Source organism: Sebastes fasciatus, chromosome 11 (genome assembly GCF_043250625.1).
Source record: "Sebastes fasciatus isolate fSebFas1 chromosome 11, fSebFas1.pri, whole genome shotgun sequence".
In the NCBI taxonomy this organism is placed as follows: domain Eukaryota; kingdom Metazoa; phylum Chordata; class Actinopteri; order Perciformes; family Sebastidae; genus Sebastes; species Sebastes fasciatus.
This window is the reverse complement of record NC_133805.1, coordinates 5,316,288-5,328,385: the sequence shown is the minus strand read 5'-3', so window position 1 is coordinate 5,328,385 and position 12,098 is coordinate 5,316,288. Positions and strand designations below refer to the sequence as shown.

The following is a 12,098-nucleotide window of genomic DNA, read 5'->3' as shown; positions in this document are numbered from 1 at the left end:
ACAGACAGACAGACAGACAGACAGACAGAAAGACAGACAGAAAGACAGACAGACAGACAGACAGAAAGACAGACAGAAAGACAGACAGACAGAAAGACAGACAGACAGACAGAAAGACAGACAGACAGACAGACAGAAAGACACACAGACAGACAGACAGACAGACAGACAGAAAGACAGACAGAAAGACAGACAGAAAGACAGACAGACAGACAGACAGACAGACAGAAAGACAGACAGACAGACAGAAAGACAGACAGACTATTTACCTGCATATGTGTTTCCAAAGCCCAGCACTGAGTGGTAGAACACCAGCAGGTATGTGAACCACATGGAGGCACACAGGTCGTTGAGGAAGTGTCCCACCGCGTAGCTGAGCCTGCTGCCGGCCGACAGAGACCTGCTGCCGGCCGACAGAGACCTGCTGCCGGCCGACAGAGAGCTCTCCGAGTCCGACATCACGGAGGAAAATCAACACTTCAGATCTCAACCTGACGACACACCACTTCTCGGTTCCCCCTTTCTCTGGTCACATCATTTTGTTCCTTTTCTACTGACATGTTGAGGAGTTATGACACAAACATGTTCCCTTCCATCCTCAGCTTCCTTGTAATAATCAGGTGACAGCTGTGAGTCAAGGTAACTTGCTACTAACAGATGTAAACAACAACAACGACGCAGACCGGCAGGTAGTGAGGGATGATGATGTCAGCATAAAAAAACCCCAGAGGAACGGACCAATAGGAAACCGCCCTCTAGCTCCTCTCAGCCAATAGCGAGGTTTCAATTTCCTCACGTGACTGCAGATCAGCCAAAGATCAAATATATGTAACAAGAGCATGCACTTCCTGCTGAAAATGCGTAGGAATGCTGACAGCTGAAATTAAATGCTGAACATGCAGAACTGTATAATCCCCCACCCACACACCAAAACAAAAATGGTAAGAGCTGAAATACATTCCTAGAAAAGCAGGACGCTAAACTGTAATAGTGTCAAAAGGTGGAAGTTGAAATTAATTAGGTCATTTTTGGGCGGAATGAACCCTTAAAGCTGAAGGAGGAGCAAATATGATTAAAAAAAAGTTAGTTTTATAAAACGGTCGCTATATTGTGACAGTAGAACAAACAGGTAACCTGAAAAAAATCATGTCCTCCGGTGTCCTCCGGTCCTAATTCATCAGGAGAGGTTTCTCTACATGCTAAAATAAATGTGGAAAATGTATCATATTTTTGTGTTTATTTGAATTTAACCTATTTGTCAGCTGAAATTAAATGCTGAAAATACAGAACTGAATTGTAAAACTGAATTGAATGACCCCTTGCCCCATAAAAAAAGGTAAGAGCTGAAATACATTGCTAGAAAAGCATGAAGCTAAACTGTAATACTGTCACAGGTGGAAGTTGAAATTGATTAAAGGTCCAATAGCGTGCCCATTTTCAGGTTCATACTTGTATTTTGTGTTTCTACTAGAACGTGTTTACATGCTGTAATGTTAAAAAAAAACTTTATTTTCCTCATACTGTCTGTCTGAATATACCTGTATTTACCCTCTGCCTGAAATGCTCCGTTTTAGTGCATTTCAATGGAATTGCGTTGCTAGGCAACAGCTTGGGTCCATGTTTACTTCCTGTCAGCTGATGTTATTTACATCCACTACAACAGGAAATAACTGGGTTTATATTCCTGGAGCTTTAAATGATTTCTATTTCTATATCTAAGAAGACGATTTATGGACGAAACAGGAATTGTGCCATGTGCCTCACCTGCTGATTGCTAATTGGGAAGCACACCTGTGGCAGTCTGGAGAAGTCAGGTCTATAAAGTGAAGTGAGTCAGTTGCTCTCTGTTTGCCCAGTGAGAGGTCAGTAGAGCTGACACGTCGACCTCTTGACAAACAAGTTTTCAAGTTAAACTATCACTGTTTGACACCAATGCACAAAATATTAAAAACACCTTGACATTGAGAGACAATTTAGTTGGATGTAGATGAAGCTAAAAATCATCAACGCTAGATAATATAAAAGTTCTCTAAGAAGGGATTCATCAGAATGAAATGAGAACAACATAAAGAACAGAATATTTTGACATTTTGAGGAATAATTCAAAATGACCGACCGTATGAAAGGATATGTTCATTCCTATTTACCTTATGTAGTGGTTTTTTTTTTGTGCTTTTTTTGAAGGGGTTTTGTTGCAGTACAACTATATAAAGTCGAGGTCTGTCTGAGCATATAATAAACGGCCACTGTGGGACGCCGACTGCTGCGTTTGACTGATTTGTCTGCGTATACCTGATTTAAATAAAAGTTATTGATTTTGAAACTTGAAACTCACGTCTCGGCCCCATCTCTTTATGAAGGAACTTGTGTAATTTGGTTGGGTTATTCTCTGGGTGAAATTCCCAGAGTGGCGTTGTCGGGTTCTAATAGCATGCGTTTCTGCTAAGTGCCCAGGTTACATAATAATTATGAATTTTGTAATGGAGTTATTAAAACAGATTGCTCCGTCCTGGCGGAACAGTGACCGTCGGTGCAGAGAAGGCAAGGCGTCATGGTCTCGGTGGTCACGCAGTGCAGCAGCTGAGTAGAACGACACTACTGGATATTTTGTGCATGCTTACTTTGAGGAATTGATGTCAGTGCAAATTCTCAATTCATATTCGAATTGTTACACATCTTTCAAAATTATATCCTTAAATTTGAATGACATAGTTTAAGATAAAATGTGTATAAAGCACAACCCTTTAAGACGTCTATTATTCAACGTAACATTGTAATCTGGGATATGAGTGAACAGAATCTGTGTATATGACAACAAAAACACAGTTATACTGTAAACACAGGGGTGTGCAGTGTTTATGTTCAATATTTACAGGCTTGTTTGCATTTTTAAAACATGCAATGACATTTTAAAAAATATGGTCTGAAACTGGGCTACACCTGGCCAATAAATCCTGCTCTATATCAGAGCTAATCTGGAGCTACTGCATAGAGGTGATGTTGAAATGACTTCTATTGCTCAGTGAGCCTCTTCCTGGAATGAACCTTGATAACCCCTCCCTCCTCTTCCTGCTCTAAAACACAGCCAGTATGTCCCAGTTATATGTATACTGCATGCAACAGTACGTACTTTGTTAGGGCAGCTGCAGTGTGCTAAAAGTAAAAAGGAAAAGTATGTGATTTGGGACGTAGTCAGTCGTGCTGCTCCTCGTCCTGGAATGAAGCAAAACTTGATAACCCGGTCCATTTATTTCCTTGTTCCCTCCCCTTCAGATCTACAGTTTTAAGGTGGGTGTAACCAACATAACACATGATGATTACATCAGAGCTCAAACTAGTATTGGTTCTCAGGAGGTGAAACTCAGACAGTCGTTGCTACTGAGAGGTGAAATGGCGCAGAAAGGAGTTCAGCTGGACCAGGAAGCAATCTCTTGTTCGATCTGTCTGGATCTACTGAAGGATCCAGTGACTACTTCCTGTGGACACAGCTACTGCATGATCTGTATTAAAACCCACTGGGATGGAGAGGATGAGAAGAAGATCTACAGCTGCCCTCAGTGTAGGCAGACCTTCACACCGAGGCCTGTCCTGAAGAAAAACACCATGTTAGCAGTTTTAGTGGAGGAACTGAAGAAGACTGGACTCCAAGCTGCTCCTGCTGATCACTGCTATGCTGGACCTGAAGATGTGGCCTGTGATGTCTGCACTGGGAGGAAACTGAAAGCCTTCAAATCCTGTCTGGCGTGTCTGGCCTCTTACTGTGAGAAACACCTCCAGCCTCATTATGACTCAGCTCCGTTCAAGAAACACAAGCTGGTGGAGCCCTCCAAGAAGCTCCAGGAGAACATCTGCTCTCGTCACGATGAGGTGATGAAGATTTTCTGTCGTACTGATCAGCAGTGTATCTGTTATCTCTGCTCTGTGGATGAACATAAAGGCCACGACACCGTCTCAGCTGCAGCAGAAAGGACCGAGAGGCAGAGAGAGCTGGAGGTGAGTCGACTCAACATCCAGCAGAGCATCCAGGACAGAGAGAAAGATGTGAAGCTGCTCCAACAGGAGGTGGAGGCTGTCAATCGCTCTGCTGATAAAGCAGTGGAGGACAGTGAGAAGATCTTCACCGAGCTGATCCGTCTCATGGAGAAAAGAAGCAGTGATGTGAAGCAGCAGGTCAGATCCCAGCAGAAAAGTGAAGTGAGTCGAGTCAAAGAGCTTCAGGAGAAGCTGGAGCAGGAGATCACTGAGCTGAAGAGGAGAGACGCTGAGCTGAAGCTGCTGTCACACACAGAGGATCACAATCAGTTTTTAATCAACTACCCCTCACTGTCACCACTCAGTGAATCTACACACTCATCCAGCATCAATATCTGTCCTCTGAGCTACTTTGAGGACGTGACGGCGGCTGTGTCAGAAATCAGAGACAAACTACAGGACGTTCTGAGAGAGAAATGGACAAACGTCTCACAGACAGTGACTGAAGTGGATGTTTTACTGTCACAACCAGAGCCCAAGACCAGAGCTGGATTCTTACAATATTCACGAGAAATCACACTGGATCCAAACACAGCACACGCAGAGCTGTTATTATCTGAGGGGAACAGAAAAGCATTTATGAGAAAACAACAGTCTTATTCTAGTCACACAGACAGATTCACTGCAAGGCATCAGGTCCTGAGTAGAGAGAGTCTGACTGGACGTTGTTACTGGGAGGTGGAGTGGAGAGGGGGAGGAGTTCATGTAGCAGTCGCATACAAGAGTATCAGGAGAGCAGGGGGGCCGAATGAATGTGTGTTTGGATGGAATGACAAATCTTGGGCGTTACGTTGTGACCAAAACAGTTATAGATTTTGGTACAACAATATCAATTCTCCCGTCTCAGGTCCTCTGTCCTCCAGAGTAGGAGTGTATCTGGATCACAGTGCAGGTATTCTGTCCTTCTACAGCGTCTCTGAAACCATGACTCTCCTCCACAGAGTCCAGACCACATTCACTGAGCCTCTCTATGCTGGACTTAGGCCTTATTGTTATGATACCACTGCTGAGTTGTGTAAACTGAAATAGACAGAAGTCATTTAAGGGTTAAATTCTGTGTTTTAACTCTTAAACTTCTCTGGTGTCCATCATTGTTGCTGCAGAGCTGATTTTTCTTTTCATGTCTTCACTGCACAGAGATCAGCTGTCAATCAAACATTACAGGCTCTACTTTGACCAAAGAACGTTTATTACCAAGAAGTGAAAGTTAATTGTTTGTTGCATTGTAACGTCAGCGCCCAGCAGCAGAGCTATGCTTCTGCCATTTTGGACTGAAAGCGACTACCGGACGCCAGTAAAACGTCCGCCTACAAAGTGACGTACAAAAGTAAAACTACATTATTTCTAATCTATTGTCACATTTTACCAAAACGGCCGGAGTTGAACAATAAAATATTATGAATATAAGAAGCGTTTTCAGTCCAAAATGGTGGCGGCGGCTGTCGTCATAAAAGCAGCAGAGTTGCGTCTCTTTGCTTCTACACTCTTTGCTTTGACATCTTCTCATGAGTTGTTCTGTAAATGTGTGAGTGTCTTCAGGCGGCGCTCCTTCCTGTGTCTGTTTCTCTGCTCATGATGATCTTTGTTCACCTGAACTGATATTTCTCTGCATGAAAATGTAAACTTCTCTGTGCTCTAAATGTTTGATGAATATTTGTATATATATATGTGTGTGTGTGTGTTGTTGTTTCTCTTCCACTGCACGGGTCTTAAAGGAAGGTCTAGTGATTTATTTCTTATCATAGATATTCTGTTCTCACCACTTTTTGTAAAGATATCTAGAATCACATTTATTTGTTGGGCAGACTAAATGTTGTCGTCCAGATCGACGTACAAACGAGATACTGAGATGTTTAATGAAACTGTAATTATCATGATCATAATCAATAAGGAAATCATTATTCTCTGTTACATCGCTGAGATTCTGCTCAAACAACCTGATTGTGTGGATGAAAATGAATCTGTACGTGAAATCATTGTAACAAGAGTCATTTAACAGACTTTACTGATGGGATGTGTGAACAAACTGAAGGTTTCTATAATCAATAAACAAGAATGAACTAAGTCTTTTCTTCCTGTCTTTTTTCCAGGGTATCATACAAAGCTGATGGAGGAAATGTGACTATGAGAGAATAACTGTTGTTTTCCTCCTGAAACACCACAAAGTCCAGTGTTCATGTTTAGAATCAGTCTCTGTTAAAGAAAATGAAAAAAAAGTTAAAACTAAAAGGTAACATAACTTATTTCCAGGCCGGCTCAAAACTTTGTTAACATGAGGATTTTGTTATCATAGTTATTGAACACAATCACAAGTTCATATGTTGAATACAAATTCCAACTTCTTTCCCACATACTGATAAAAGAACGGTATTTTTTTCCACTTCAGCTCGTATTATTCCTCTGACGATACGCTCAACACTTGTTTCTACACCGTGTTCAGAAAGTTTTATTTCCACTGGGCTTGTTGTCTCCTCTGTATAACCACAGCTGTGGTGCTTTGGTGATTCTCTGAGCAACCTGGAGAGCACACAAACGGGACTATTGTTTGTTCTTTATTCAAACAGTATTTTGCAGATTTAAACACAATTGTTGTGGATTTATGGCTTTTTAAACTGTTTTGGATACATGAATGAAACCTTCTTGCCACATGGACTCTACATCTCTTTCTTTAGATATTTACATCTCTTTCTTTATGTGCATTTATTTTGTTGTTGTAATACATGAGATTGATTTAAAGTGTGTATTCATCAAATCTCTTGGATTTTGGTGTAAAATGAATTACAAGAGCCACAATGAGGTGGATCACCAGACGGCACTGAATACTTCCACAGTGAAGACAGGTGGAGCTACAGCTGACACAGATGACGGCCTGATTACTGCAGGATGCAATCATCCAATAGGATGCTTCGTGTGTGTGTGTGTGTGTGTGTGTGTGTGTGTGTGTGTGTGTGTGTGTGTGTCTGGCAAAGCTGCATATAAAGTTGTTTCTGACACTCGCTTCTGTTTGACGTTGGTGTCGGCAGAGATGCTGGTTTCTGATTCAGTTTAACGCTCTTTGACTAAAGACAACAACATAGAAAGAGTCAAGTCTATGTAGTGTTCTCCTTTTCCAGTTTGTTCAGAGCTCCAAAGCCTCAAACACATATCTGTTGGGGTGGAAGAGCTTCTTCATTTCATTATCTGAGCAAACTAAAGAACAAGAGCCCATGCTTAAAATGCTGTTGGATAACTGGGAGTTTGGGGAATTTCTTCCTACTGCTTTTTCTTTTTAACAAATCTACAATAAAAGTGAGAATCCTGTAGTTCATGCTTCTTAACCATAAAACAGCAGACTTTGAGAAAACTTAATAACACTTTTTTACCATGATGACTACTGTGGGTTTTCAGGCTGATGATGACCTAAAATGATGGACACATTTGAGCTTCAGATGTCCTACAGAACCTCTGCCTTTCCTTGAATCTAAACTTGTTAATACAATATAGTGTATTACCCAAGTGATGCTGTACAGGTTTTGACCAGGGAGGTTTTATAAAGGAAGCTTGATGACAAAAAACAACCTCACATTCGTGTCTTTAATTATTAGGGTGTCATCAGGGTGTCTGGGTAGTGTGTAGGTCTTGGTTGACCCTCACCTTTTAACATCTTAGGTTTATAGCATTTCACATTCTTCCTGTTTTTGATCCTGGAATGAATGAAAGGTCACTATCCATTATTTTTGACACTTTTTGTGTTGTTTATCTCTCTCAGCACGTTTTTAAAAACAACCGCAGTGCTTAACATGTACATGATTACAATGAATATAAAGCAAACAGCAATAACAACAGAGTAGAAACAATAAACACTAGATTGGCACTTGGAGAGCGCAGACCTCCGCCAAGGTGCCTGACTTTAAAAACAGATCACAGCTCACAGCCGGTGGTACCGTGAGGTGGTCGGCTTGTTATTAACACGGTGTGTTTCCGTGTAACGTATCGGTGGATGCCTCTCTCATTCAGCAGCCTTGTTATGTCTGTATAACGTTACCCTACGTTGTCTCTCATCCCGTTATCTAACTTTTTTTTTTCTTCCTCACCGCGGACGGCCAGCAGATCCCATCGCAGCTCGGTGTCTCGCCACACATCCACACACGTATCTCTCTGCTCAAAGAAGGAGGGAGGTGCGGTCGTCGTTTCATCAGTTAGACTGCACATGTGTTATACCCTGTGGTCTTAATGCTCAGGCTGATCGGAATTCTTAAAAAAAATCCTGAATCCAGATTATGATCCGGATCGCCACCAAAATCAAATGGATTGTTCATTGTGCTACACTCCACCCCTCCAAAAGATTTCATTCAAATCCATTGCGAACTTTTGGAGTAATCCTGCTAACAGACAGAGAGACAAACCAACGCGGATGAAAACATAACCTCGGGCCTTGAAGGACTTAATAATGTGCACATAATTGCGGTAAAGGAGTTGCAGCACAACAGAAAATAAACTTAATGAAACGCCAGCAAAAAGAGGTTCAGCAGCAACGTAAATTATTCTGTTTGTCTGAGCTGTTGATATGAAAAGGTAAGCTGTTCCAGAGGTTAGCGGTGGAGGACTAAATTTAGATATGATTTTACTTGCATCTTGCACATCAGAATCTGATTCTAGTTAGATCTAATGAACCCCCACATCCCCCCCTCTATAATGATGCCTTCTTTCTGATCCCACTCCGTGCTCAAATGCACCACAGGTGCGCCACGTTGGCTATCCTGATGAAAACGGCGTGCATATTAGCATGTGCGCGCCCATGAATGAACGTGCGTTGCACTTAAGGGTCCTGGTTTGGGGGTTTGAAAATATGGTCACCATGTCGTAGAACAAAAGGATAATCTCTTCAGCCTTGTGTTAACCACAGACCTTATTTCAGGCAACTAACAAACCCACCGACTTCCAGACGAGGGAACCAGAAGTGCTAAAATACTAACTCATATCCAGGTTTTAGGACTCATTCCTGTAGCACTCTATAGCTAGCTAGCTACCTAGTGAGCTAGGCGACATACATTCCCGAAACGCCCAAAACAGCACGGCAAAAATGCAACTAATAATTGTGAATTTTGTAATGGAGTTATTAAAACAGATTGCTCCGTCCTGGCCGAACAGTCACCGTCGGTGCAGAGAAGACAAGGCGTCATGGTCTCGGTGGTCACGCAGTGCAGCAGCTGAGTAGAACGTCACTACTGGATATTTTGTGCATGCATACTTTGAGGAATTAATGTCAGTGCAAATTCTCAATTCATATTTGAATTGTGACACATCTTTCAAAATGATATCCTTAAATTTTAACGACATAGTTTAAGATAAAATGTGCATAAAGCACAACCCTTTAAGACGTCTATTATTCAATGTAACATTGCATTCTGGGATATGAGTGAACAGAATCTGTGTATAAGACAACAAAAACACAGTTATACTGTAAACACAGGGGTTTGCAGTGTTTATGTTAAATATTTACAGGCTTGTTTGCATTTTTAAAACATGCAATGACATTTAAAAAAATATAGTATAGAACTGGGCTACACCTGGCCAATAAATCCTGCTCTATATCAGAGCTAATCTGGAGCTACTGCATAGAGGTGATGTTGAAATGACTTCTATTGCTAAGTGAGCCTCTACCTGGAATGAACCTTGATAACCCCTCCCTCCTCTTCCTGCTCTCAAACACAGCCAGTATGTCCCAGTTTTATGTATACTGCATGCAACAGTGCATACTTTGTAAGGGCAGCTGCTGTGTGCTAAAAGTAAAAAGTAAAAGTATGTGATTTGTGACGTAGTCAGTCGTGCTGCTCCTCGTCCTGGAATAAAGCCAAACTTGATAACCCGGTCTATTTATTTCCTTGTTCCCTCCCCTTCAGATCAACAGTTTGAAGGAGGGTGTAACCAACATAACACATGCTGTTTAGATCAGAGCTCAAACTAGTGTCGGTTCTCAGGAGGTGAAACTCAGACAGTCGTTGCTACTGAGAGGTGAAATGGCGCAGAAAGGAGTTCAGCTGGACCAGCAAGCAATCTCTTGTTCGATCTGTCTGGATCTACTGAAGGATCCGGTGGCTACTTCCTGTGGACACAGCTACTGCATGAACTGTATTAAATTCCACTGGGATGGAGAGGATGAGAAGAAGATCTACAGCTGCCCTCAGTGTAGGCAGACCTTCACACCAAGGCCTGTCCTGAGGAAAAACACCATGTTAGCAGTTTTAGTGGAGGAACTGAAGAAGACTGGACTCCAAGCTGCTCCTGCTGATCACTGCTATGCTGGACCTGAAGATGTGGCCTGTGATGTCTGCACTGGGAGGAAACTGAAAGCCTTCAAGTCCTGTCTGATGTGTCTGGCCTCTTACTGTGAGAAACACCTCCAGCCTCATTATGACTCAGCTCCGTTCAAGAAACACAAGCTGGTGGAGCCCTCCAAGAAGCTCCAGGAGAACATCTGCTCTCGTCACGATGAGGTGATGAAGATTTTCTGTCGTACTGATCAGCAGTGTATCTGTTATCTCTGCTTAATGGATGAACATAAAGGCCACGACACCGTCTCAGCTGCAGCAGAAAGGACCGAGAGGCAGAGAGAGCTGGAGGTGAGTCGACTCAACATCCAGCAGAGGATCCAGGACAGAGAGAAAGATGTGAAGCTGCTCCAACAGGAGGTGGAGGCTGTCAATCGCTCTGCTGATAAAGCAGTGGAGGACAGTGAGAAGATCTTCACCGAGCTGATTCGTCTCATGGAGAAAAGAAGCTGTGATGTGAAGCAGCAGGTCAGATCCCAGCAGAAAAGTGAAGTGAGTCGAGTCAAAGAGCTTCAGGAGAAGCTGGAGCAGGAGATCACTGAGCTGAAGAGGAGAGACGCTGAGCTGAAGCTGCTGTCACACACAGAGGATCACAACCAGTTTCTACTCGATTACCCCTCACTGTCACCTCTCAGTGAATCTACACACTCATCCAGCATCAATATCCGTCCTCTGAGCTACTTTGAGGACGTGACGGCGGCTGTGTCAGAAGTCAGAGATAAACTACAGGACGTTCTGAGTGAGAAATGGACAAACGTCTCACAGACAGTGACTGAAGTGGATGTTTTACTGTCACAACCAGAGCCCAAGACCAGAGCTGGATTCTTACAATATTCACGAGAAATCACACTGGATCCAAACACAGCACACACAAAGCTGTTATTATCTGAGGGGAACAGAAAAGCAATATTAATGAGAGAACATCGGTCTTATTCCAGTCACCCAGACAGATTCACTGGATGTTGTCAGGTCCTAAGTAGAGAGAGTCTGACTGGACGTTGTTACTGGGAGGTGGAGTGGAGAGGGAGAGGAGTTAATGTAGCAGTCGCATACAAGAGTATCAGGAGAGCAGGGGGGTCATATGAATGTGGGTTTGGATGGAATGACAAATCTTGGGCGTTACGTTGTGACCAAAACAGTTATACATTTTGGTACAACAAAGTCGAAACCCCCGTCTCAGGTCCTCTGTCCTCCAGAATAGGAGTGTACCTGGATCACAGTGCAGGTATTCTGTCCTTCTACAGCGTCTCTGAAACCATGACTCTCCTCAGCAGGGTCCAGACCACATTCACTGAGCCTCTCTATGCTGGCCTTAGGTTTAATTATTATGATGACACTGCTGAGTTGTGTAAACTGAAATAGACAGAAGTCATTTAAGGGTTAAATTCTGTGTTTTAACTCTTAAACTTATCTGGTGTCCATCATTGTTGCTGCAGAGCTGATTTTTCTTTTCATGTCTTCACTGCACAGAGATCAGCTGTCAATCAAACATTACGGGCTCTACTTTGACCAAAGAACGTTTATTACCAAGAAATGAAAGTTAATTGTTTGTTCCATTGCAACGTCAGCGCCCAGCAGCAGGGCTACGCTTCCGCCATTTTGGACTGAAAGCGACTACCGGATACCAGTAAAACGTCCGCCTACAAAGTGACGTACAAAAGTAAAAGTAAATTATTTCTATTCTATCGGCACATTCTACCAAAACGGCCGGTGTTGAACAATAAAATATGAATAATATAATAATAAAATAAGCGT

The 12,098-nt window shown here is 42.6% G+C and overlaps 2 protein-coding genes across 2 annotated transcripts in view; one reads left to right on the top strand and one right to left on the bottom strand.

Moving 5' to 3' along the window:
* LOC141776862 (major facilitator superfamily domain-containing protein 12-like) overlaps positions 1-459 on the bottom strand; it is a 16,234-nt gene extending 15,775 nt beyond the window's left edge. The window contains exon 1 of the mRNA XM_074650695.1: positions 270-459. Coding sequence (XP_074506796.1) covers positions 270-459 — 190 coding nt within the window. The remainder of the gene's footprint in view (positions 1-269) is intronic.
* A 2,931-nt stretch (positions 460-3,390) lies between these two features.
* LOC141776860 (uncharacterized) lies at positions 3,391-11,847 on the top strand. Its single transcript, XM_074650691.1, has 2 exons — positions 3,391-5,055; positions 10,032-11,847. The coding sequence occupies exons 1-2, from the start codon at positions 3,391-3,393 to the stop codon at positions 11,703-11,705; spliced, it is 3,339 nt and encodes a 1,112-aa protein (XP_074506792.1). The 3' UTR covers positions 11,706-11,847.
* Positions 11,848-12,098: the final 251 nt, after the last annotated feature.

Excerpts from the sequence above, each read along its gene's own strand:
- LOC141776860 (XM_074650691.1), top strand. The coding sequence starts at position 3,391 with ATGGCGCAGAAAGGAGTTCAGCTGGACCAGGAAGCAATCTCTTGTTCG. Across the intron at positions 5,056-10,031 it reads CTGCTGAGTTGTGTAAACTG|ATGGCGCAGAAAGGAGTTCA; the intron begins AAATAGACAGAA and ends CTGAGAGGTGAA.